Source organism: Delphinapterus leucas, chromosome 6, assembly GCF_059928025.1.
Source record: "Delphinapterus leucas isolate spDelLeu-1000000601 "Yukka" chromosome 6, BTC_Dleu_Yukka2, whole genome shotgun sequence".
NCBI lineage: Eukaryota > Metazoa > Chordata > Mammalia > Artiodactyla > Monodontidae > Delphinapterus > Delphinapterus leucas.
Window position 1 is genome coordinate 107,213,383 of NC_143134.1, and position 26,977 is coordinate 107,240,359.

A 26,977-nucleotide genomic window follows, 5' to 3' on the forward strand; every position below is an offset into this window, starting at 1 on the left:
ATGCCTAGAAGATATTTGTGGTGACCCTAATGTTTTGCTTAAACCAATAGAACATATTGTTTGGGTGGTGAGGGAACGGGTTAGAAGTGTTCTTTGTGGCTTAGGGAAACCAGCCCAGGTTAAAAAAAAAAAAAAAAAATCTCTCCCCAGATAACCCACAAAATAGCTAAGAAGCACAAGGCCACCACCAATTTCCAGTGCAAGATTTGCTGGCAGAGACTGGAATATGGGCCCAGCTTGGAATATATCAGCAGAATTCTTTTCTCATGGGTTTGCAGACAGGAGAGAAATTGGGTGGCTCTTCAGAGATCAATGCAATGTCCTAGTCATTGTAAGGATTGATTACAAGGCACCGTCCTGCTACTCTGACACCTCCTAAAAGCAACAAACATTTCCCAGTGTAATTGCCCGGGTGAAAGGCAAAGTCTGAGGCTTCTTCCATGCTGGGACAGGTCCCAGCTGGTCTCTGGGGATGAAGGGGCAACTGCCACACACTCTGAGGAGACCCCCCAGGACAGGTGGGTGGGCATGGGAGCTGTGACTCTCTGAGCATCTAAACTGTATGTCGCACGCCAGGCCAGCCGCATTAAGTTACGTTCCATTTTTGCACCAACGCTAAGGAGTAGGTGTAATTATCTCCATTTTAGCCCACGAGAAGACTGAGATTCAACGCCCCGGACAGCACTGTCCAATGGATTTTTCTGCAATACTGGAAATAGGTTCTGTGCTGTCCAATATATTTGCCACTCCCTACATCCAGCTATGGAGGACTTGAAATGTGGTTAGTGTGACTAAGGAATGGAAAGTTTAATTATTTTTTATTTTAATTGATGTAAATTGTCAAAGAAATATCAGGGAGAGAGAGAGATTAAGGGACTTGCCTGAGATCACCCAGTTTGGAACATGGGGCTCTAAACCCAAGTTTCTGTTACTAAAAGGATGGGAGGGACTTCCCTGGTGGCTCAGTGGTTAAGAGTCCGCCTGCCAATGCAGGGAACATGGGTTCGAGCCCTGGTCCGGGAAGATCCCGCATGCCGCAGAGCAACTAAGCCCGTGTGCCACAACTACTGAGCCTGCGCTCTAGAGCCCGCGAGCCACATCTACTGAAGCCCGCACGCCTAGAGCCCATGCTCCGCAACAAGAGAAGCCACCGCTATGAGAAGCCCATGCACCGCAACGAAGAGTAGCCCCCGCTCACCGCAACTAGAGAAAGCCCGCATGCAGCAACAAAGACCCAATGCAGACAAAATGCAGATAAATAAATAAATGGATGGGAGTTTTCCAGAAAGTGGTAACCCATCCAGACTTTCAGTTGTTACTCCTCCTTCCCTTTCCCTAGGTCCAGTTCAGAGAGCATTGCTCATTTTCTGCCCATCCTAACCACTGCAGAATCATCCTTAGGTGACGGAAATAATTCCTCAAAATAAAACGAGAGGAGGCATTTTTATTCCTTAACAGCATAGGACACAGGCCTTAGAGTTCTTGACACTATGAAATGACACACCCAATGGAGAAGGCAGTGTTTTCTGATCTAAGGAAGATCAAACCTGAACACATGGATGGAGAAAATCTTTACCTTTAAGTGCACTGGGGGTATGGGGATAGGGCTAACGCAGGGCATCGTGAAGAACAGCAGTTGTACCTTAGAGACTCCAAAATTCTCTTCAAATTCTCAATTTTAAAGTGGAAGTGATGGGTCTTCCCTGGTGGCGCAGTGGTTAAGAATCCACCTGCCAGTGCAGAGGACTCGGGTTTGAGCCCCGGTCCAGGAAGATCCCACATGCCGCGGAGCAGCTAAGCCCATGCACCACAACTACCGAGCCCGTGTGCCATAACTACTGAAGCCCGCGCGCCTAGAGCCCATGCTCTGCAACAAGAGAAGCCACCACAGTGAGAAGCCCACGCACCACAACGGAGAGTAGCCCCTGCTCAATGCAACTAGAGGAAGCCCACATGCAGCAAAAAAGACCCAACACAGCCAAAAATGAATAAATAAAAATTTTAAAATAAATAAATTTAAAAAATAAAATGGAAATGTGATTTCCCAGACACGCTGGAGCAAAGTCTGTGCATCCATTTGTTCATTCATCCTCCTGTTACTCCCATCTGACTTGCTAACTTAACTAAGGAGATCTCACCAAATGGGTTTGAAGCAGGACTTCTACTTTGTCATCAGAAACACAGTAAGGCAAACATAATAGAATCTCACAGATTCACCTTGTACGCATCTCATTTGGAAGAAACAGAAAACTCAGACAGGGAAAGGGACTTGCCCGAGGCCTCACCAGAAAGTTCCTGACCCCGGAGAGGGACTTTTCCATGTCCAGCTGTGGGTCTGAAGCTGATCTGACAAATTTCCCCCTCTATATCCATTCTGCAGAAGCCAAGGTGAAGAATGTGATGACATGAATAAGATCAATGGGGATGGCTGCTCCCTTTTCTGCCGACAGGAAGTTTCCTTCAATTGCATCGGTAAGTCCTTGTCCTTTCTCTGGGCCTGGCTGGAGAAGTGGACAGTGCAGAATGGCTAGTCAGTTACAGTAACAGCAATAGTTGTAACTAAATGATAATTCACTCCTTGATATTACACATATTTATTGAGTACCTCCTAGGGGGCCGGGCACTGTTGTAGGTACTAGTGAATGCAGCAATGGAAACAAACAAATGGCAGGTATCCCTGCCCTCATGGAGCTTATGATCTCATAGATGATGGTGATGATGGGCAACCCTTTTGATCAAGCTTTACCTTACATACATTATTCCTTTTCTTCATGCCAACTTCCAGGTTAATTATTAGCATAGATTTTTAAGGCTTTTATTCTTACTTTAGAGATGAGAAAAAGCAAAAGCCAGAGAGATTTTAAAACAGGTCCAGAGTCACACAGGTTAGGATTGAAGACAGAACCAGGACTCGAACCTGATTTTGTCCGATTCTCACACACAAGCTCAGTTCATTTTGCTATACAGCCTCTAGCCAGGATCTAGTCTCTCTGACTTGAGGAAAGAGAAATAACAGACCAGCAGACCAGCAGACCAGCCTGTGTTTAGAAAGCAAATGTCCTTTTCCCACCTTTATGGAGTCAGATGGGAAATTTGTTTTCCTCTGCCTTCCCCAGGAGTCTGGCTGATCTTGTTGTTTTAGCCCCACTTGGGAGGCCCTGGTCAGCCCGGGGCTGGTAAACAGACGGGGGCTGGGGGGCAGGGATGGAATTTTGAGCTGGCCCAGATGAGATCATGCTTCCTTTAAGATGCAAATCGATACCTGAAGATCAAAGGTCCCCTGGCTAATCCCCTGGGCTGGAGGTGAAAACTAATCACAATTCATTTGCAAGTACAAAAGAGAGAGGTGTTCCATCTAAGGAAGGGATGAAAACGTCAGTGGGAAGATTTCTCACTGAAAGGCAATTTTCTAGGAGGACTAAAGGGGAGGAAATGTCATCGGTTCCTCGCGTTTGCAGCACATTGCAGGCGAGCTTTTAGACCTTTCTTCCCCTGGTATATATTGTGAGCTTTGTGAGGTTTTTACCGTGTATCATTTACCTTGTATTCCATTCTCAGACACATTTATTGAGCACCTACTATCTCCTTGGCACCACGTGTGGGCTGAGCAACACAATAGAGGTGTCCCGAAACTGTTCGTGGATGGAAAGAAAGGAAGATGTGGAGGGAGGAAGAGCAGGACAGTTTCCGGTCAGGGCCTTGGGTTTTTAAAGGGCAGAAGATTTTTTTTTTCTCTCTCCTCTGTTGATTTGAGTATGATTCATAATAAAACCTTGATATGAGCCTAGTGGTAGGGTGGAAAGAGCCTTGGACTAAATTTAAGAAAACCAGGATCTCTGGTCCCAGCTGTGCTGAGAACTTGCTGCTTGAAGCTGGCCAAGTCACTTCCCTAGACTGGACCTCAGTTTACCTCCCATAAACTGAAAGGATTGGGTTAGGTGGTCTCTAAGAGCCTTATCTGCACTTCTGTTGTATGGTTTCCAGAATGTGTGACGATTTCTCAGAATCGTGAGTTCTGCTTGAACCACCTCTTGCCTTTGCCATCATCCTCATGGCGCCCAACATCACTGTCAGATGTTGCTGGAGGGTGTCCACCTATTTTACTGCCACTAAGATGGCACGTGACTTCAGCGCTTATGGGAAGAAGGTACGATGTGGTTAAGTTAGGATATGGTACTGTCCATGGAACAGATCTGCCAATTACAATCCTTGGGCCAGAACTGGCCTACTGCCTATATTTGTAAATAAAGTTTTCTAGAACACAGCACACCCATCTCTTATTATCTATGGCTGCTTTTTTGCTACGACCCTAGAATCGAGTGGTTGCAACAGAGACCCTGTGGGCCAAAGAGCCTTAAATATTTACTATCTGGCCCTTTACAGGCAACATTTGCTGGTCCACGGATTTGCGGGTCACTGATACTATTGGTTGCTGGAGCCTAGCGCAAAGAGGAGGTGAGAGTTATGACATGGTTCACCATTGCTTAGAAAAATAACTGAATTTTATACATACAGTGGTAAGGCTTAGGAGACTGTGAGTCCAGCCCTATCTTGCTTTAGCTCTTTGGGTATTCCTTCCCCACCTACACTTTGGCCAAAATGACTGGAATAGATCATGATTTTCAAGCTGTGTTAACTGAAAGGCTTAAGAGGAGAGGAGTGAAGATGAGGGAGTTACCAAGAGGATGAGACTTGGAGCCTCATACATCCACTTTATATACTGTTATTCTGTAGTGCATCCTAAGCGTTCTGCTGCTGCTGCTGCTATGTACTGAACACCTGTTGTATGCCGAGCACATTTATAACTCTCATTCTCCTAACGACCCTTTTAGTGCCTGCTTTTCAAAAGAGGAGGCTGAGGCATGGGGAAGTGAACTAAGGATATGCAGTGAGGTGGTAGAGCTGGGACTTCCACCCAGAGAGTCTGACTCCAGAGCTAACTGTGCTGAGCTTCCTGCAAGATATTTTTTACAGGACAGCTCTTGGTCTTGTAGGGCTTTGGCGGTGAGCAAGGAACATACTACTGTGGAGCAATTCGTGTAATGAATTAATGGAATGGAATACAGAACTGTCGGTGGTGTGGATGGTGTCCAGGGAAGGCTGTCTGTTCCCCCTGCGTATTGAGTTTGGTTGTGTTAGACGAAGGACCTCAGCTATGCACCCCCCAGCTCACCATTTAGAATTCCATTAGAGAGACACAGAGATTCAGGACATTCCAGGAAGAAAGGAGTCTGTCCAGAGATCCCATTGCCTAGGAACTATATTCCAAGGACGAACTCCATGGCTTTGAGTCTAGAAAGGCATCTTCCTCAAAGAAGAATAGTTGAAAACTAGACAGTGAATCTGTGGCTCCCAGAAGATCCAGGTTTAATGAGTCACAGAAATGAGACTGGAGTGTGGGAGGCTTGGCTGGGGTGGATGCTGTCCTCATCTCTGCATGTGTCAAGACGGTGATCAAGATGGTAGCCGAGAGGACAGGCTTGAATGAGACTGACTTGGGTTGATACATGGCTTAGACGTGGGACCTTCGCTAAGCTTCAGTGTTCTCACCCAGAAAATGGTAACCGTCCTGGGACTTAATTGTGGAAGATATTTACCAACGTTTGTGGACACTTACTATCTGAATCCCTTTCCTAGATTTAGGAAAAAACTCTCCTTGTTGTAATAATAGTGAGGCAGAGCCCCACGACAGAAGTTGGTCATGCAAGCATCTCCTCCTCCCAGCCTCCCTTTGTAGCTGAATGTGGGCATGTGACCTACACTTTCCCCCTGACCCCCAATCATACACACCAACCCAAGACTGAATCAGAAGACATAGGGACCCTGCAGAAATCATTTTGATGAAGATGGCGGGAGTGGCCACAACCCATGTGTTTCCAAAGTACCAATGACAGCATCTTGTATTAGTGCTGAAATGACTTTGTGTGGCCACAGCTCTGAGATGTCTTCACAAGAGCAGTCCTGGGGGCTAATCCTGAGCTTGGAATCAGGCTTCAGAACACTCTCCAACCCTCCTAGGGAGACTTCCATAAGTATCCAATATGCTGTGAATAGATTTTGCTTGTTTGCTTGTTTTGCTTAAGTTAGGCAAAGTTGGTTTCTGTTGATCGTCACTTAGAATCCCTACTGAAGATTGTTGTCTTAAGATGCTATGAGGTTTAGCCCCATTCCTAGCAAGTTGCACACTAACCATTACTTCCGTGTGTGTTGAGGTGGGGGGGTGAGTGTCAGCCACAACCACCATGTATGGATACCCACCAGGTGGCATGCCTTATGTCATGCACCTTTGTTCAATGTGAGCCTCTGTGAGGTCTCTTATGTCCAGATGAGGGATCTGAGACCTACTAGGATGCCTGAATTTGCCCGAGGTCACACGGTTCATAGAGCTATGATCCCATCTCCAGACGGAGAGCCTCAGCATTTTCTACTCTGCAACTCTGCCTCCCCAGCTGAATGATTCCCTTCCATCCTTCCTTGCATGTTTTCTTCGTCCCTTCCTTTGCTGCTTTTTTATTTTTTTGTCACCGACCATTTAGTCGGGCTAATGTTTTCGCTGGCTTTGGTAACACCAGTGTGAGGGTGGGTGACAGATTTATGGTGGCATTCTCGTTCACTTCGCAGGAGCCCACACATCCGGAAGTATTCCCAAGGTGCCGATGTGTTATTATGCAACACCCTGGGACTTCCCTTTCCCACTTTCCCACCCCCAGAGCCCTCATCCCCAACACATAATAAGTTGCTTGTGAAAAGGAACACCACCCACAAGACCTCTTAGGCAATGAGGCTACATCCCCAGCAATGTGGAACTTATCTTGTCCTTTTCCCCCCTTTATAAAATATAACATACACCAGGCCTGAAGCTTCAGCTAAAAAATGTGGTATCAGTGAAATGATAACTCCCCACACCCCATCCCAACAGGCTCTGGCTGGAGGCATTGTTCGCAGCGTTGGGAATTCTGTTTCTAAAGCACTGAGTCATAAACTACAGACAGGCTGCTGATAAAAGCTGAAGGAGGGAAGGTAATGGTCAAATTAGTCAGACAAAATGTGAAGCATCCCCAAAAGGGGTTATACTCAGTAATATATCTTGAGCGGGTGCTGGAAATGTGCTACCTTCGGAGATGGTGTTTAATCCATTACAGGAGATGCGATTGTGGGGGACTTCTCATGCTGTGTTGATTTAGCACCCTGTGTCTTTCAGGAGAGCTGGGTCCAGGTCTTAGCTCAGACTTGAGAGCCTGGGTTGCAGCTTTGCCTCTCACCTCGGAGCCTCAGTTTCCCTCTTCGTGAAATGAGAGCGATCGTGCTGAGGGCCCTAAGACTTCTTTCCCTGATAGTGAGGAATCCTCCATCTGTCAGGCATCCATTTAAGGGCTTTGGGGTTTCAAATCCTGCTTGATGCTGATATATAGTTAAGAAAACAAAGCAAACGGACCCCCACGTTGTCTTTCCCAGACACACACACACATACTCCCTGCCTGTCTCTTTTTCCAGCTCCCTCCCCTCTCCCCTCCTCTCCCCCATTCCCTGCCATTAGCATTACTTTGTCTCTGGTCCGACACAGCATCTCCAGCCCTGTCCTAGAGCCAGGGCCAATAACTCAATTATGTGTGAGCAGATAAGGAGGAGGAGGGATCAATCCACTTCCCCACAAGTCACTGGGAGGGGCGGGGGTCACCGAGCCTTGTGGCCCCTCTGTCAGGCCGCCCTGGCCTGCTCCGAGCCAAGGCGAGAAAGGAAAACAAGAAGATGAATCGCCATGTCTTCTTGGTGGATGTTCTGATGAGACTTTAGAACAACAGTGACTGAAAAGGAAAACAGCATCTGGTAGGGGGAGGGGGAGTGGAAACGGAGGAAGAGTGGGCTCTGCTGGGAGTTGCGTTTATTATTATTTTTCTTTCTAACAACATGAAATCATAATAGATGATCCACCTCTCACCTTAAAAAAAAAAAATTGAAATTGAAAAAGAATAAAATAAAACTTCTCCTGGCTGCACGTAGTCCTTCAGACCTCCCTCTGTGGAAAAAATATAGTGACTTTCGCCAAAATACCTTCTTGAAATAAAGCTTCTTTTAACATGAAGACAGGTCTTTAAAAGAAGAAAAGAGAAATGTTAGTGGTAATCATGGGAGTGGTGATGAAGGTGATGATGGTGGTGATCTGTCAGCTAGCACGGGTGACATGCTTAGTACTGGCATAATGACACATTCCGTAATGATTAAGAGCATGGATTTTGGGTGAGAAGCCAGGCCCAAACCCATTTTATCTGTGCCTCAGTTTTCTCATCAGTAAAACGGGTTAGTAATAGTTCCTGCTTCTCACAGTTGTTGTGAAGGTGAAATGAGGCTCTGTAGGTAAAGCATTTTAAAACAGTGGCAACGGGCTTCCCTGGTGGCGCAGTGGTTGAGAGTCCGCCTGCCAATGCAGGGGACACGGGTTCATGCCCCGGTCCGGGAAGATCCCACATGCCGCGGAGCGGCTGGACCCATGAGCCACGGCCACTGAGCCTGCGCGTCCGGAGCCTGTGCTCCGCAACGGGAGAGGCCACAACAGTGAGAGGCCCACGTAGTGCAAAAAAACAAAACAAAAAAAAAAACAGTGGCACCTAGCAGGTGTTATATATGTGTTTGCTAATGATGTGATTATTATTGTTATTAATATCATTAATTTGAAAGCTATATCAATCTTCCCAGGAACCCTATGAGATAAATAATGTTATTATCCCAGGAGTGTAGAGGAACGCAAATGAGGTTCAGAGAGGTTAAATAATTTGCCTAAGGTCACACAGCTAGAAAAAGCAGAGATGGGATTCACAGTACCTAGGCAAAGTCTGCGCACTTAACCATGAAGTTATTTCACTTATCAGGCACCCAACTGTACCAACTTCTTTGCTTAGAACCCTTTCTTCAAATGATTCCATTTACCCTTCCAGCAGCTCCATTTGGTCAGAATAAGAAATGCCCGTTGTGCTGCTGAGGAAACTGGGACACTGAGGTGAATTGCCCTAACTCATACGGGCAAGAGGCTCAGAGGAGGAGACCTTACATCCCGTCTGCCTGCTTCTAAAGACCGTGTCCAGTACCCAGACGAACCCTCCCCAAAGCAGTAGATAGCCTCTTTTTCACTATTTCTGCTTTGTTGCCATTGACACAGCAGGAGACAAAAGTGAATGCATATATCCTTCCTGTGCCTTTTCATGAGTCATGAAGACGACAATTTTCAGTTATTATCCCCCTATGAGCATTCCGCTGCCCAAAGCCCATGCCCTTGACATTGCGCCATTCCGTGTTTTGGGTTGTATTTTTGTTTTTAAGAGCTCACCCTCCATTGAATATGGCCACACTGTTTTTTAGCCTAGGAGGAGTTTGACACTTTGTCCCGTTGTCATGGCAATGTGTTGGCGACAGAGGACCCTGAGTTCAAAGGTCTATTGGCCACTCACTGAGTCTCAGTCTTCTCTTCTGGGAAACAGGCATAATCACAACGCAGTTATGTTTAGAGAAAGATGGAAATAGCGCCTATAGAGTGTCTAGCACAATACCTGGCAGTTCGTAGACATTTCTGCTATCTTCCCCTTCCTCACTTCCCATCTCAGTTGGGGATGCAGAGGCCTCCTGTCCATCTCTGGGAAAAATGGTCCTGAGCTACATCTTGCCATCATGAGAAGTGGCTGAGGCCCCTTGATCTCAGTCTCCCCAGCTGTAACGTGATGGGGGTGAGCTAGATGAGCTCCCCCAGGCCCTTCCAGCCCCGACTTCCAGAATTTAAATCCCAGGTCGTTATTGTTTTTAAACTGTGCATTTTAAAAGAAATGACGGCTTGGGGAGGAGAAAGGAATTCCTTTACCCCGGAGGGTCAGAGGGGGTCACCGAGGGGACAAAGACGCAGGGAAGGGAGGTGATGGGGTGGAAGGCTGCTGTGCAGGGTGGGCCCAAAGATCTGCAGTCCTCAACCGGGAGGTCTGATGGACGCATTCAAACACCCTTGAGTCAGCACCAGTTAGGATCAAGCCTGCCGTCCAGCCTCAGACCACAGCTTACCACCGCCTTTAGAAGCCCGGGAGGCCTACCCCACAGAGAGGCCATTCAGGAATGAAAAGAAACAGGATGGCCTCAGATGCCAGAAGGGAGGAATCCTCGCCCTTCGTCTGGGTTGGCCTCCTGACTCCCAGGGAGGGGTCAGGCTCAGGAGGGCCCGGAGCTTTCCTGAATTCAAGGAATCAAGACCAAACTTTGATGTGCGCATTTGAAACGCAGCCTCCAAGGCAGGTGAATCTGGGTAGCCAAGAACCAGGCCTTCTTTGTGGCATTTAAAGTGACCGGAAATCCACCTGCCCATTCAGGTGCCTTGATGTGCATCTGTGCAGTCAGGACCCAGGTAGCCCAGGAGAGGGGAGAGGCCTGGGGGGCAGGGGCCTTTCCTAGATCCTGACTCTCTGCTCTTTCTTGGGGACCGTGGTGGCTTGGAAGAGACATTCAATATTCATGAGCTGTGATCTCCGCTTGAAGGGAGTGCCCTGGGGGAAATTGAAATATTAAGCAAGTGAGGGATGTAGGCCTAATTGATCCTCCTTTTCTTTTTTTGGACAGAGAAGTAATGTGCTTAAAATAAAATGATGGATGGGCAGTCAGGACCCTGTGAAAGCCCACTGCTGTGGTTTGCAGGATAAAGCGGCTGTGTGCTCTAACATATGCCATCAGAACCAGCCAGAGGGTGGGGCAGATTGGCTGCTGGGTCACGTCATGCCATTTATTCACACGTTTATTGATGGCTGTGTGCAGTGTGCCAAGCACTGTGCTAGTTGCAGGGGAAATGGCAGTGAACAAGGAAGGCCAGGGAGGCCAAGGAAATGACACTAATGATTATTTAAATGTAATTGTTGGAAATGCCACTGAGTGGAAATACATGTGGGTTTGTAAGTGAGGGACCTCCTCACGTCGAAGGGCTAGGAGAGGCCTCCTTGGAGACAAGACATTCAAGCTGAGACTTGAAGGTTGAATAGGAAGTGGACAAATTAGGGTGATGGAGTGAGGATTGCAAGAAGTTCAGACTGTTAAATCCTCGAGGCAGGAAAGAGCTTTTGAGGGGGTCAGAGAAAGTCATCATGGCTGGATGGTAGTGAGGGAGGGGAGAGAAGAGGCTGGATGCTGCAGGCTGTACTCCTCCGGTCCCTGAGGACCCCAAGGAGGCTGCTGCTTCCGGCATGAAAGGAGGAGAAGGCACGTCCTCTGTGTGCAGTCTGTACTTGCAGCCACGCCCCTGTACTGGGCACAGGAGGCAAACGCATGCTTGCCTAGATCAGGGGTCAGAAAACTACTGCCCGTGGCCAAACCCCAGGTGCTGCCTATTTGGGTAGATCGGGTTTGACTGAAACACAACTGTGCCCCTTGGTTTAGATATTTGCTACTAAAGAGACAGAGTTGGGTAGTTCCTAGAGACCCTGTATGGTCCACAAAGCCAAAATATTTACTATCTGGCCTCGTACAGGAAAAGTTGCTGACCAACTGCTGGCATAGATGGATGAGTCTGTAGGTGGGTGAAAGAATAGCCAATTAGGGAGGTCAAGGCAGATGAGAGACAGAGAGGTGAGAATATCACCTCATCCATCTCGCCCCTCAGCCTGTAGCAGCATAGCCGTAATTATATTCACTCCCCACGTTTTTTGTGTACACGTCAATTTCCCTCACCCTTGAAAGAAGTCATCCTGCCTATCCCTGTGTTCCCAGCATCCAGCTAGAGCCAGGCATTGTCTGATGCACTGAATCAAATGATACTTCAAAGCAGAAAAGAGTGGCTAGAGGAGCCCAGGCAGCTTACTGCCTAAAGCTTCAGACGGTGGCCTGGATCCTCCCTGGGCTGTAGAAAGGGGCACGTTCATGTTTATTAAGAACCCACTACGTTGTCTCATTTCAAACCCACAGCATCCCTGACAACCAGGCATTCTCATCACCGCTTTCCAGATGACACAGCAGAGTCCCCAGTGTTTAAGTGACTTTTGAGAAAGTGACCTCCATTCAGTAAATGTTTATTGAGCTGGAAAACCAACACAAGAGGACACAAACTTTTGCAAGTGTCACATCCCATGCCAGCAGTGTGCCACACACAGGGCTCTCCTCTCTCATCTTTCAATCTTCTCGGGGCTGCTGGAAGGCAGGGATTATTACTCCCATTTTACACAAAAAGAAACTGAGGCTCAGGGAGATGAAATGACTTCTTTAAAGCAGGTGATTATTAAGTGGCAGAGCTGGGATCTGAACCAAGGACTGCCCAACTTCAAAACTAGAGGAGCCAGTGCCCTCCTCCAAAATACCAGAGCTTCTGAACCAGTAGAAGTGATGACATATGGATATGTGTTTCCAGTCCTATTCCATCTCTTCATCTCAAACAACAGTCATAACAGTAGAAATTGCTCGTTATGAATTTAATGCTTTTCCTCTGTTAACTCCTTTGACTAATTGTGTTGATCCTACAGATAAGGAAAAAGCAGAGAGATGTTAAGTAATTAACCAAGGCTCCCAGTAAGGGATTCCAGCCCTGGAAGTCTGGCTCTTAAACCCTCAGGTTGTAAGACGGGAATAAAGACACAGACCTACTAGAGCATGGACTTGAGGATGTGGGGAGGGGGAAGGGTAAGCTGTGACAAAGTGAGAGAGTGGCATGGACATATATACACTACCAAACGTAAAATAGATAGCTAGTGGGAAGCAGCTGCATAGCACAGGGAGATCAGCTCGGTGCTTTGTGACCACCTAGAGGGGTGGGATAGGGAGGGTGGGAGGGAGGGAGACGCAAGAGGGAAGAGATATGGGAACATATGTGTATGTATAACTGATTCACTTTGTTAAAAGCAGAAACTAACACACCATGGTAAAGCAATTATACTCCAATAAAGATGTTAAAAAATAATAATAAATAAATAAATTACACACACACACACACACACACACACACACACACACAAAACCCTCAGGTTGAACCACTAATTTATGCTACCTCTTCATCATTAAGATTATCTAATAAAAATGTGTACTCTCAAGAGCTGAAGAGCATACCAGCAAACAGATAATGAGAAGGGGAAACAATGCAAGGTGCAAAAGGAATTTCACGTGACAAAAGGATCCGGGGTCCCTTTAAGAAACGCGTCTGAAGTGTTTGTTTCCAGATCATTAACTCCTCAACAGAGGAAGAACTAAAAGCGATTTTTTTCTTGGCTGCTCCTGATTAAGTACCAAGGAGAAATTAAGATAAAGAAAATCTGAAATTATAATAATTTTTAAGGGACTGGATTTTTAATTTGCCGGGAAGAAAGATAAAATATTCCACACCCAGTGTCTGCAGCTCCCCTTACAAACTCTAGGGTTGCCTCCTCTGGCCTCGAGGCAACAGCCTCAGGGGTCCTGGAAAGACAGCTGGAAGCAAATGTGATCCATCTCACACTAGTGTTTGTCTCTGTTAAGCTCCTGCTGCATACAGAGCTATGTACTAGGCAGGGTGCGGATGGGAGTGACAATTGGCCTAAGAAGAAGTCCTTCATTGGAGGACTCCAGAGGGCAGTGGTCCTTAAAGATGTGCAGGGATCGGTGTGAGGGGGCCCCAGAAGGAGTGGGAAAACCCCTGGTTGGGGGTGGTGAGTCTGTGAAAGCTTCCTGGACAGCTGGGCTCAGTAAGATCAGGTGCAGGGTCTCTGCTGATAAAAATAAAGGTCCAGAATGCGGGTTCTTCTGCAGCACTGTGAGTAGACCAGTTGACCTGACGCAGCGGCACAGGGGACTGCTTCTAGCTCCAGGCTTGGTCCCCAAGCATCTTTTGCCAGCTGTGGAGTGGGAGCACATATTTGTTGAGCACCTCTTGTGTGTCAGGTTCACGCTAAGGCAGTGAGGATGCCAGATCTGCTGGGCTTGGGACAGATCCTGTTCTTCAGTAAGTGATCAATATATATATCGATTCTTATGGTTATTAAAAATAATAATCTAGGTCTTACAAGTAGAGAACACCCCGTCCCTGGAAGAGATCAAGCAGAGAGTTCAGAACCGTCACTCAGGGAGGCCATGAAGGGGCGTCCGTTAAGCAGCATGATTAAATAGACATACTCTGGTATTTTTCCCCCCTCAACTTACCTGGTTCTTTCTTGAACCTAACTTCCAAGGCCTCTGAAATGTTACCTTCTTCCAGTTTTCCTTAACCTCTCTGGCCATCCCTGCACAGACATGTTCTGCCTACCTTTTAAATATTCTTTCTCCAAAGTTCCATGATGAGCTCACTACCCCTTCTACACACCCTCTCCCTGACCCCGTCATTCAAAACCAAAGACTCCACCTTCTCTGTCTGAAGTCTGAGGCCTTTTTCCTGACCTATTATGGACTTGTATATCGAATGATTCTATCTGATGCCCTGCAGGCACTCAAACCCAGCACATGTGATACAAGGCTTGCCATTTTCTCTCCAGACCTGCTGCAACTCCTGTTTCTCTCAATCTCAACCGCTGATGCCACTAGGCAGCCAGACATTTGAACTAGAAGCTTGGGAAACCTCCGTCACTCTTCCCTCTCTGTCATTTCCCACATCCAAACAGTCGCCATTCTGCCCATTTTACTTGGAACACTTTTTCCCCCCGAATCAGTCCTGCTTCTCTCTCCCTACCTGAGTCCCCCAACTCCCCTCACTTGAGCTCCTGCCTGGACTACTGTACGAGAACTCGAACAGGTTCCTGCCTCCCCATCTTTGCTTGCACCAATCTGTCCTCCAGTGTAATGAGAGCAAGCGTCCTAAAATGCAAATGTCGTTCTGTCCACCTCCTTTTAAAAGCATCAGGTGGCTCTGCGTTGCCCTTGAGATAAGTCTCAATTCCTTACTGTGGCATTCAGCAACTTCTGTGCTTTGCACCTACCATCCTGTTTCCAGCTTCCTCTCACTTGCTCAGAGAGGCCCCCCCACCCCAACCTGGAATGTATGCCCCACCCCCATTCCTCCTCCCAGAGACTTAGCCCAGGAGTTGCCTCCTAAGGGAAGCCTTCTCAAATCTGGGTAAGATTGGGTCGGTGGGGGTGGGGGGCCCCTCCTCTGTGATCCTGCAGCATCTCCTACCTCGGAGCAAACTACCGTGCAGTCAGTAATTTACTTGCCTCTCTTAGTAGCCCCTGAGCTCCTGGAGTGCTGAGCCCCAGTTTAATTCATCCGACTTCTCGGGATTCAGTCCAGGACCTGGCACATAATTTGCAGCTCAGTAAATATAGAATAAATGAGTGAAAGAAGGATATATTTCTTAAGAGACAATTTTATTCTTCAGGCAACAATGTGTGGTAGAGCTTTGTTGGTCTTTAGAGTCAAACAAACCTCAGTTGGACTCACAGTCTTTCCACTTTCTAGCTGTCATCTCGGGCCAGACGTCTCAGTTTGAGTAGCTCAGTATGGTGGTTCTGTGCCCAGGCTCTGGAGCTTGGTTGCTTGGTTCAAATCCCAGCTGTGCCACAAAAAGGGGTGTGGGCTACTTTAGTTTCCTCATCTATAAAACTGCAGTATTACCATATTGATATGCTACAGAGCTAGAAAGCACCCTAGGAGTGTTTGCCATTAATGCTCTTTGAGCTTTATTTTACTTTCCTGCAAAGCAGAGACAGCTGGAATGGTCAGTCACTCCTTCTCTATCTCACAATACCACCCATGGTCCTAACTCTGACAAGGTCCACACGTTTTAGAACATTAGCAGAAGCGGCAGGCAGTACCAGTGGCTTGGGTGAACTCTGTGATAACCCCCAAATCGGACTGCTTTTCAAAACCAAGTCCCAGTTTCTGCTGGCTTCCTTTCTGGGCGGGAGCCTAATTAACTAGTAGCTGGAAAGAACTGCAGGTAGGCCACCCCCCAGGCAGAGAATTCAAAGGGAAGTGGAGAACTGTGTAAATAACACTGCTTTAAGGGGCATTTAAGCCAATGGTCTTTGTTAAGGAAATTGATGGCTTTGTAAGTACTGCCTCTGAAGGGAGTACTTGAGTTGAAGGTCCCTCATCTCCCCTCATAAATTCCCTAATGGACTGTGGGCCCAGAGGATGGGCCCGCGCCTGTTCGATCCCTTGCCAACAAGAACTCAGATTCCCCTTGAAAAAAAAAAATTAAAGGTTTAACCAAAACATGAGTTACTGAGCCCGTGCAATTTAACTGGCACAAGGTAGCCGAGACAGATTGTTTCCTTTAGGGAAGGGAGACTCCTGATTCTTCACAGAATTTTTTTTCATGCTAGATGCCCGTGCTAGGCATTTTCTATACCGCTTCTCATTTTCATCCCCCAAACGTCTGGGAAGAGTCATTATTTCACCAATTGCCAAAGAAGAAACTGGGGCTCAGATGAAGTGCGCTGCTCATCAACACCCGGCTAATTAGTGAAGAGCAGGGATGTGCCCGCAGCTCCATCAGACCCCTGAGCCCCCAAGTACCACAAAATCGCAGGGCATCTCAGCGAGAATCAGATCAGCTTGTCTCATTAGCTCCTCCTCAGCCTCCACATCCACACAAAAGACATGAACTGGGCAGCAGGGGTGGACGGGAGGGTATGGATTTTGGAATCACAGTAGTCAGGGTTTGATTCCTGAAACCTTAGGTAATGCCTTACCCTCGTTACACATCAATTTCCTTGTCTGTTAAATGAGGATAATAATAGCACCAAATACATAGGACTCTTCTAGGATTAAATGACATTACATATTTAAAAACATTTAACATCGTGCATGGCACGGACCAGGTCATCCATTCATTCACTTAGCAAATACCCTTATTGCATGGTAGCTATCATTTTTGTCTGTTTGTTTTTAATTGAAGTATAGTTGATTGATAATGTGTTAATTTCTGCTGTACAGCAAAGTGATTCATATATATATATTTTTTACTTGCGTTCTTCTCCATACGGTTTATCACAGGATATTGAATATAGTTCCCTGTGCTCTGCAGTAGGACCTTGTTTATCCATTCTATATGTAATAGCTTACATCTGCATGGTAGCTATCATTTTAAGTAGAGAAGAAGTACAGTAGAGGTAGGCTTCTGCTGGAAGATAAAGAGAGGGTTAAGTAGCCTCTCCTGAGTGAATTGCTAGAGGGATTTTCCAGAGTAGTGTCTGGTTAAATATGGATAAAGGATGAACGGAGACTAGTCATAGGAAAAGCAGGGTTGTGAATCCGCGGGGAGCTTCCACACAGGTGGGGAGGTGAGAGGGAACATGGTCCGTTCAGCCTGCCTGGAGCTGAAATTAGATTACATTAGAAAGAAAGCTGCAGAAGCAGGCAAGGACCAGATTACGCCTTGTTAATTGTCATCAAGCCTCTGTCAGAAAATGCTGAATAAAAAACTCAGTACCTTCTGAGGTAGCCAATTTCATTTTCAGGGCAACTGTAGTTCATTAGAAGAGTTTTTTGCTGTGTCCCCTCGGAGCCTTCTCTCCTTCAGGTTAAGCAACTCCATACCTCTATGAGCATTGCTTAGTGATGGCGCCTACCTTGGGCCCCATCCTCTGACCATATCCTAGTTCATCGGTGGCCCAGAACTGATCTGTCCAGCCATCTCTAGGATCAGAGGGGGCTTCTCTGACCTCTGGTCTAGGATCGACTGTCTTCTCAGTAACGTAATCTGCAATCTCACATTCTTGTTTGGGCCAACACCTTCTCCAGTTGGTAGAAACTGATCTCAGAGAGACTGCTACTCTTTGGAACTTTTTTTGAGCATGAATAGTTATGCTGACCCTTATCTGTCATCTCTGATGAAAAGCAACAGTGGTTTTGATTGATATTTTCAAATATTCCAGGTTAACTCTTAAGATTTAGAACCAATTCCCCTTCTTTTCTATCTTTCTTTCTCCTTCTCTCTCTTCCATCTTTCCTTCCTTCTTTCCTCTCTTCTTTCCTTATTGGGAGGAAAGGGAGAGACATATACACACATTTCTATAAAAAACAAAAAAATACAGTTCAATAATACAAACCAAACATATAGATTCAAATTAACATAAAATCTTCTCCAGGAACAGAAGAGTGGCCTACCCCATAATGCAAGATAAAGAAAACTTACCTCAGTGCACTTCTGCCTCTTGACCGGGCTTCTGCTCTTTAGAGCACTGCAGCATGTGTTATAACTTGGAGAGTAAGGAAACTGTGGCTTGAAGGCCTCATCTTTTTGGTCTTATCTTAACCATCTGGCAGGAGGACAGTCTTCAAGGCTGGCCAAACCGACCAGGGCTCAGGGTGAGAGGGATCCGCTTTGACACTCCAGTTTCTTGCGTGGGAACCCCACCAAGAACCCAGCACACTGTGGTCACGTTAGTCACTACAGTTATGCCAGACCGGGGTGACTGGCTTGGTTTTCATGTGGTGCCTTCGATTCCTTGGCTACTGGTAACATAGCATCCACTTGTCCAAAATTCTGTCTTCTCTGACATCTTGAGGATGCCTTAACAGACCGGCGGGCTGCTTGTTTTGCAGGATTGAAGAATAGGTATGCATATGTGCATAGACTGACTTTTATTTGAATGCACTGTTTTGCTTAATGCTCACATACATGGATTTCTCACAGACCAATTTCTGTTTAATATTGCATATTCCCAATATTTATAGAATGAGGATTAATTAGCCAATCCAACCCTTGGCCCATGACAATGAACTGTGCAGCATCCAGCGAGTTACTTAACCTTTCTGAAACTCTGAAACTTTCACTTGCTGTATTTGCAAAAGGAAGCATGTAGACTAGATAATTTCTAAAGACTTTTTTTTTTTTTTTGCGGTACGCGGGCCTCTCACCGCTGTGGCCTCCCCCGCCGCGGAGCACAGGCTCCGGACGCGCAGGCTCAGCGGCCATGCCTCACGGGCCCAGCCGCTCCGCGTCATGTGGGATCTTCCCGGACCGGGGCATGAACCCGCGTCCCCTGCATCCGCAGGCGGACTCTCAACCACTGCACCACCAGGGAAGCCCCTCTAAAGACCTTTGCAGTGCTAAACCTTTATTCATTCATTCATTCATTCAGCACATATTTCCTGACTGTCTTCTATGTTCTGGGATTGGAATGCAGTAGTGGGCAAAACAGCCTGTTTCTGCTCTCTTGGAGCTGCCATTTTGCTTTAGAGAGAATGCAATGATCAAGGAGACTTTGAAGAAGCAATATAATGCTATGTAGAAAATAAAATAGACTAGTAGAGTAGAGAGAGACCGGAGTGAAGTTAGCATGGTTAGAGAAGGCCTCATTAGGCAGGTGATAACCGAGCTGAGACTGACTCAGTGAATTGGAAAGCCCATGTGATGATTTGAGAGATGAGTTCTAGATTGTACCTGTGATCATAAAATGTAGAACAACAACATGCGTGAGCGTTTTCCATAACACTCTTTTATCTGATCATTACAACCACTTTCTCTAATGGGTAGGAAAAGTGATATTGTCATTTTCTTTTAATAGACAAAAAGAATGAACCCCACAATGATGATGTATGTTGCCCAGCACCAAACATAATCTGGTGACAAAGCTGAGCTTCAGATGTTGATTTCGGTCCCTTGTTCCATCTGCTTTTTATCATGTCCTCTTCTATATTCTTCGGAGAGTTCTTCTGTACCCTTCTCTGTTTTAATTTGGCTGAACCCATTTCCCCATCTTCAGACTTAAAAAAGGATTTAATGATTAAAGGAAAGGTACAAAAATCAAGAAGCAAATACATTTTATTGTTTTTTTAATTAATTTATTTTATTTATTTATTTTTGTCTGCGTTGCGTCTTCGTTGCTGCGCGCGGGCTTTCTCTAGTTTCGGCGAGCGGGGGCTACTCTTCGTTGTGGTGCACGGGCTTCTCGTTGCGGTGGCTTCTCTTGTTGTAGAGCTCGGGCACTAGGTGCGCGGGCTTCAGGAGTTGTGGCACGTGGGCTCAGCAGTTGTGGCTCGCGGGCTCTCGAGCGCAGGCTCAGTTGTTGCAGCGCACAGGTTTAGTTGCTCCGAGGTATGTGGGATCTTCCCGGATCAGGGCTCGAACCCATGTCCGCTGTGTTGGCAGGCGGATTCTGAGCCACTGCGCCATCAGAGAAGCCTGCAAATACATTTTAGAATGAATCAATTGAAGGGAATCATAAAACAGTTTGATTTAACTTTCTTTTTTACTCAAGGGGAAACTGTAGCCCAGAGAGGGAAATGACTTGGTCAAAGCTATGGGTATATTAGTGGACATTTATTTTAGACTCCAGTTCTCTCGACCAGGCTGCTGATCTTGAGGAAGTGTCCCATTCTTTCTCCCTCCCTTCCTCCCTCCCTCCCTCCCTCCCTTCTTTCCTTCCTTCCTTCCTTCCTTCCTTTCTTCCCTTCCTTTTTCTCTCTCTCTCTCTCTCTGTTTGGTGTGGACTGCTGAGATCACATTAAAACCACTGATACTCCATTTGTAGTTTGCTATCTTTTATCACCTTTTTTTTTAAACCATTTTTTGCCGACTTTCTGCATATGAATGTTTCAGATTATTCTTCTGCATTTATTATTAGCTTATATCATGCAAAACAAATCTCATTTTGTTACTTCCTGCTCATACTTTTAAAGGCCTTTGGGTCCTAGGTATCACCCTTCCTCCTGTCCATGCTTAGAATGCCTGTTTCATGGCCACTGTGTCATTCACTGCGGTACTGAATTTTACCCCTCTTTCACATTATGAGATCGCACTGGCAACCAAAGTAGACCCAGCTGAAAATCATTCAGGGCTTTGAACATTCTGCACATTGGATGTATTGTCATTTATTAGGATCACTATCTTTGCTTACAATCTTTTTAGGCTATTCAAAAAACTATACTAAATTCAAGGTGATGTAAATGTATCTTCAAGTTTCAATTCATAAGGCCATCAAATATCTTTATTAAATTTCAGTCTAGTGTGCACTGCCTTTTCTCTCCAGATATTCCATTTCTTTGCAGATTCAGTCAAGAAAGAAAATAAAACAATATGTAGGACAGATGGTGAGATGTCTTATGGGAAAAAAATAACATGGGGTGCTTTATATAGAATTGGATTTTCCTCCTCAGTATGTGCTAGGATTTATAATATGATATTATAATTAATATTTTCATTAAAATCTTTCTACAGTACAATCTACTGAAACAGATTCAAATCAGGTTTGAGACTTCTTCAATACAATCAATAACAGAGGTTCTGAAACTCGAAAGAACTTTGTTAATTCATCATTTACTGAGTACCTGCTATGAGACTGGCATTGTCTTAAGAATTAGGGGTGCAAATAGAAGTGTGATTGGGGCCAGCCCAGAAATATCTTACAATCCAAGAGCTATACACAGTCACTCATTCATTCATTCATATGTTCATTTATTCTTTTTTTTTTTTTTTTTTGGCCACATTGTGCTGCATGAGGGATCTTAGTTCCCTGCCCGGGGATCGAACCCACGCCCCCTGTAGTGGAAGTGCGGAGTCTTAACCACTGGACCGCCAGGGAAGTCCCTCATTCATTTATTCTTCAATATCAATTACATAATATGGAGAGGCAGTTTTCTTGATCCTAAAGAAAGGGGTACATTTGAGATAAGCTTCCATGAAACTTATGTCATCTAGAAGGAGGAGAACAATAATAAATATAATTTACTTTTAGATAGTGAATAATACTGTGAAGAAATAAAATAAGATTGTGTGCTACTTTCTAATGGGGATGGAAGAATAAGATGTGAGCTTACTGTAAGTAGCCAGGGTTGTTATTTGAGGAAGTAATATTTGAGCTAAACCCTAAGTGCAGAAAAGAAGAGATTGTGAAAAAAGCCAGGGGAGAAAAAGTATTTCAGGTAAAGTAAATATCAAGTTCGAGATTTCTGGAACAATAACAAGTTTGGCTTATTTAAGGAATAGATACTTGTTGAATGGATGGATGGATGGATGAGTAAATGAATGGAAGGCAGTGAGCAAGAAGGATAATAGTAGGAGATGGTCAGATAAAGTGGGGACTTGGCTGTGATACAGTCTTTGGATTTTGTTCCATGCGAGGAGTTTTAGGTTGGAGAGTGGCCTGATGTAGTTTATGTTGTTAAAAGAGCGCCCTAGCTGTGCTCTGGAGGAGGGAGGGTTGGGAGCAGACATAGAAGAGACTCTGGTGAAATAAGCATTGCCATAGTGATGGTGGCCTGGATTAGGGTGGTAGTGATGGAGCAAAAGTGGATCTTTTTGGAATATCCTGAGATAAAAGAGTCTACAGGATGGGCTCTTGGACTTTATGTGGTATTGGAGGATGAACTGAAAAAAATAGAGATGACTCAGAAGGTTTTAGTCTGGCCATTGTCAGGCAATGTTATCATTTACTAAGATGGGGAAGAAAGGACTGTGGGAAGAAACCATTACTTTTATTTTAGACAGGTTGATTTTGTTTTGTTTTTTTATTCTTTTTGAAAGAGGTTTCATGTAAGTTTATGACTGGGTGATAGAATTCTTTTTTTTTAATTTTACATCTTTATTGGAGTATAACTGCTTTACAATGGTGTGTTAGTTTCTGCTTTATAACAAAGTGAATCAGTTATACATACACATATGTTCCCGTATCTCTTCCCTCTTGCGTCTCCCTCCCTCCCACCCTCCCTATCCTACCCCCTAAGTGGTCACAGAGCACCGAGCTGATCTCCCTGTGCTATGCGGCTGCTTCCCACTAGCTATCTGTTTTACATTTCAGACATGTTGATTTTGTGATGACTTTAAATAGATATTTAAGTAGAGATGGCATTGCAGGCAGCTGGGACTCAGAGAGGAGGTCATACCTAAAGAGATGTTTGAGTCATCGGCACATCCATACTCTAACATTTTTATTTAAACATTGGGACTGGATGAGAGACTGTAGATAGATAAGGAAAAGAGGGCCCAAGACCTCACCCTGAAAGGTGGCAGCATTTAGCAGAGGGAAGCAGAAGACAGCAAATGAGTCTGTGTGGGAAGAGCTGAGAGCCAGAAGGGATTAGGATGGCATGGTGGTGTGGAATCCAGGAGGGGAGTACTTCAAGAGGAAAGGAATGGGCGATTTCTTCACATGTTTCAGGACTGTTGGACGTCATAGTTAGTTTTAGCAATGCTGAGGTCAATGGTGACCTTGACAAGATTGATTTCTGTGGGGTGGTGAGTTCAGAAGCTAGAATTGCCGGAGAGAAAGTGGGAAATGCAAGTTTAGATAACCCTCAATAAATTTCACTGTGAATCATGGAAAGGGAAATGTGAAGTAGAAGACAGAATGGTAAGGATATGTGAACTGAAGGCAGGCTTTAATTTTTTTTAATTTTTAAAATGTACATTGCTCACTTTTTTAATTAACAATTTTTACATAGGCAATATCCTGCTTTGCTGGTTTGGAAAAAGAGAATCGTGACTCAGGGAATAAAGGGAAATGGCTTGTGCTAGACAAGTAGTGATGCAGAAGAGTGACAGGTCAGGCTTCATGGGGCTGAAGATGCTAGAGTTAAATCTTGATGGAAGACGTGAAGGCAAGGACTACTAGCCTTTCAGGCTAAGGAAATAAAAAGGGAGTGGAGAGCTCTGAGGCATGAGTTCTGGGAAGGAACTCTATGCTTTTAGAGTGGAGGTGTGGTTGGAAATGAGAATAGACAGGGAAGTTGGAGCTGGATTACAAAAGGACTTGAGTACTAGATGGGGAAGCTCAAATTTTGCAGGAGTCAATTAAGAATTTCAGACATGGTCAGATTTAATCACTCATAGGCTGCTTTATGAGAAGGTGTTGAAGTGGGGAAGACCCAAAGCCAATTATGAGAGTGTTGTAGGGGGCGAGCGGACAGAGGGGAGGCTGTCCTGAGCGTGCTTTCTGTGGGCGTGGAGCTGGAGTGATCATTTGAGACTACGTCCAGATTCACTCTTCTTTTCCTAGTGCTTTGGGTTTGCTAGATGGCGCCTGGTTGTCCCACCGAAACACCGGAAGGAATTTCTGGCCCGCTTTGGTATGTGGCCAGCCCTTGACGGAACCAGAAGCCCACTTAAAGTCCTCAGATTCAGCAGACCTAGTCGACATCTGAAGCTTGTTAGCGGATTCATGGTTCTTTAGAAGCCCTTCACCACCCTGTCTTTTGTACTCTGGACAGGCTGATCTGGTGGTGAAGGTTAAGAACAAACCTTGGTTTGAATAGAACTAAGTGAGGTCAGCAATGTGGGTTTGCCTTGAAGCCTTTAAAAGATAGGCAATATAAAATCCAGATATTCTGTTCCAGAGGAAACATTTACCAGTACAGCCGCCACCCTGCCTCAAGCTTCCCCTTTGTAAGCCTTCAGGGCTTAAGCACTCCACCCAGTTTCCCCTGTTCCAAGAAGCTATTATTTGCACACAACGATTGTACATTTTTTGGTCTCTTTTTGTTGTTGTTTGGATGAATTGTTATGCGGCATGAAGTTTGTTGTGGTTGGACCCATCCTAAACAAACAAGTGAACTTAAAAAATACTATTTTTTCTGGTGTTTAAAAAATAGAAAAAATAGTAATCGTTGGACTAAAAGAGAATATCCTAATGCCAATCCTGTTCTCTCAGCTGGAAATAGAAACAGATGCTAACTTCTCAAAAGCTGACCCATCTTCATAAACAAGAAGTTTAGAAAGATAGGTAAATCTACCCATCCTTTGGAAGGCAGGCCACTAAAACAAGTGTGTGTTCAAATTCTTTGTATCCTCCTTGAGTCCTAAACCAAATCCATCTCCTACTACTTATAACTCTCATCTCTCCACCTGCAGGTAGCCTTATTCTTGTCTCAGTGGGCTCTTGACTTAGTAACCCCATTAGCTTCTGAGACTTGTTATACTTAGCCCATACCAGGGGCTGTTGTGAAAAGTGAAATCAGAGATTCCCAAAAGTAGTATTGAAACTTGGTTAAAGATAACAAACCGTTTTGTTCCAGAATTATATACTGGAAACCCGATCTGGTAAGGTGGCACGGTGCAGTAGAAAAGGATTGTATTATGGGCTTAAGAACCAACGTTCTGGCAAATTTTCTTCTAAAGCCTTCGGAAAATTACTTCAACTTTGCGAACCTCAGTTTCCCCATACATAACATGAAATAATCACGTTCGGCTCCAGAATCATCATCATGATAGACCATTTATTGATCACCTGCTTTACCTGCATTTACCATTAGTCTGTAAGTTCCGTGGGATCCTCAGGATTCCAGTGGTATCACAAATTACCAAAGTTTCTAATCAAGGTAAGTTAATCAGTGTCCCCCAGTTGGGTTGAAATAGTTCCGCTGTAAGTTAATTATTTTCTTCCTCCTCAGGTTGTTGCTCCCCCCCCCCTTTTTTTTTTGGTTTACTTGGTTTCTTGCTGTTTATATTGAAAATAGCCCATGCACTCTCTTCAATCATTTCTATTCTTGAAGATTCCTTAGGATCTAGGGCTGGGTAAACAAAAGTAGACATTTCTAATTAAGAAGACTTCTCCTCCACCCCCTACCTCACCCCAGTATCATCATGGTTAAGAATAAGCCCTGTTCCTTTAAGACTCGTGTCACTTTCCATCTCTAAGTCTATTATGCTGTTTGAACACACCCAGCACTTTGTTGAGGCAGTCTAAAAGGTAATCTTGTTTTCATTTTACAGATGGGGAAACTGAGGCACAGGGAGATGACATAACATGCCCATGCTTATCCAGTAATCAGGGACAGATAAGGAGCTTGAATCCAAGGCTTCTAACTTCAAGGATGAGAACTCTTAACAATAGCTCAAATGCCAGCCTTTGCTTATACTTAAAAGTAAACTTGTTTCATCTCCCTGAGACTTGGCTTCCCAAGCTTTCAAACAGGGGTGACAATCCCTGCTTATCTCAGATAGTGTCCTTCAGACATGCTTCAGGAGTGCAGAGGCCTGGCAGTTCATCCTGATGCTCCAGACAGATGGAAATTAAAAATTAAGTCATTGAGAATCGCCATCAGCTGTGTCTGTCCGGTTACAGAGTGTCCATCTGCCTTGGGCTCTTGGAGCTGAGCTCATCTCTGGCAACTGAAAGCTCAGCCAGGGAAGACAGACCTGGCAGTGTCTCCCCACCAACATCCAGTCTTCTAGCTGGTTAGAGCAGATTTCTAAGTGTCTCACTACGTGAAAGAGAGCGAATCTGAAATGAGGAGTACCCCCGTATCAGGGGAAGGTGGGGTAAGATGGAGAAATTGGACTGCCCAGTGGAATTCCACTGTAAGCTAGTCACCACTGGTGTCCCAGTTCCTTTCCCCTCACCCCGAGACCCAGTCTAAAGAAACGTTTCAAAGGGTACAGAGCCTAAACTATATTTGGAGGAGAGTATGTGCACCGAGGGTGCTGAATTTTCCTCATTCATTCATTCAACAAGTATTTGTTTTCACAGTACCCCTCCCTGTGGGATGTATTATTACCAGTGCCACCTAGCTACTACCTGAGAAGGCAGGGGGCAGGATGCTCAGCGGACGTTGGTATTGACTTCAAGCTCTTTTCCCTGAAACCTGCTCAGCTCCCAGCATAAAGCATTCAAGAAGCACCAAATAAAATGGTGTAATGAAAACAGGAAGGCTGGTTTTGTTTTATTGTTTTGTTGTTGCTGCCTTTGTTTTTCCTGGCCACACATTTGTATTCCATTCCCCACCCTCCTTTCTTCAGTCCTGGGGGCATGGGAGTAGAGTGGGAGAGAGAATTCCCCAGATGAAGGCTGGCAGATGCAGCTCAAGGGCCCCTGGGACTCTAGTAGCAAGAGAAACTGAATAGCAGAGTGCAGGGATGTTATTCAAAAAAAAGGGACTCGCAGCAGCTTTGTCAGCAGAATCTTGGGGGAGAAAACAGTTCTCTCTCTCTCCCCCTCCCTCACCCTTCCTCTCTTCCTCCCTCCCTCTCTCTCCCATTTCCCCCAATTTCCTATCCCTCTTTTAACCCTCCCTCTGCCTATCTATCTATATATCAACTACATACTACATATAACTGCCTATCTAAGTACATATTTACCTACCTATGTCTACCTCTGTCTCTCCTCCAGAACCTCCAGGGTCCAC

The 26,977-nt window shown here is 45.4% G+C and overlaps 1 protein-coding gene across 1 annotated transcript in view; it reads left to right on the forward strand.

The window, feature by feature from the left end:
* PAPPA (pappalysin 1) overlaps positions 1 to 26,977 on the forward strand; it is a 255,828-nt gene that overhangs the window by 115,396 nt on the left and 113,455 nt on the right. The window contains exon 9 of the mRNA XM_022579137.3: positions 2,381 to 2,472. Within this exon, the coding sequence (XP_022434845.2) occupies positions 2,381 to 2,472 (92 nt within the window). The remainder of the gene's footprint in view (positions 1 to 2,380; positions 2,473 to 26,977) is intronic.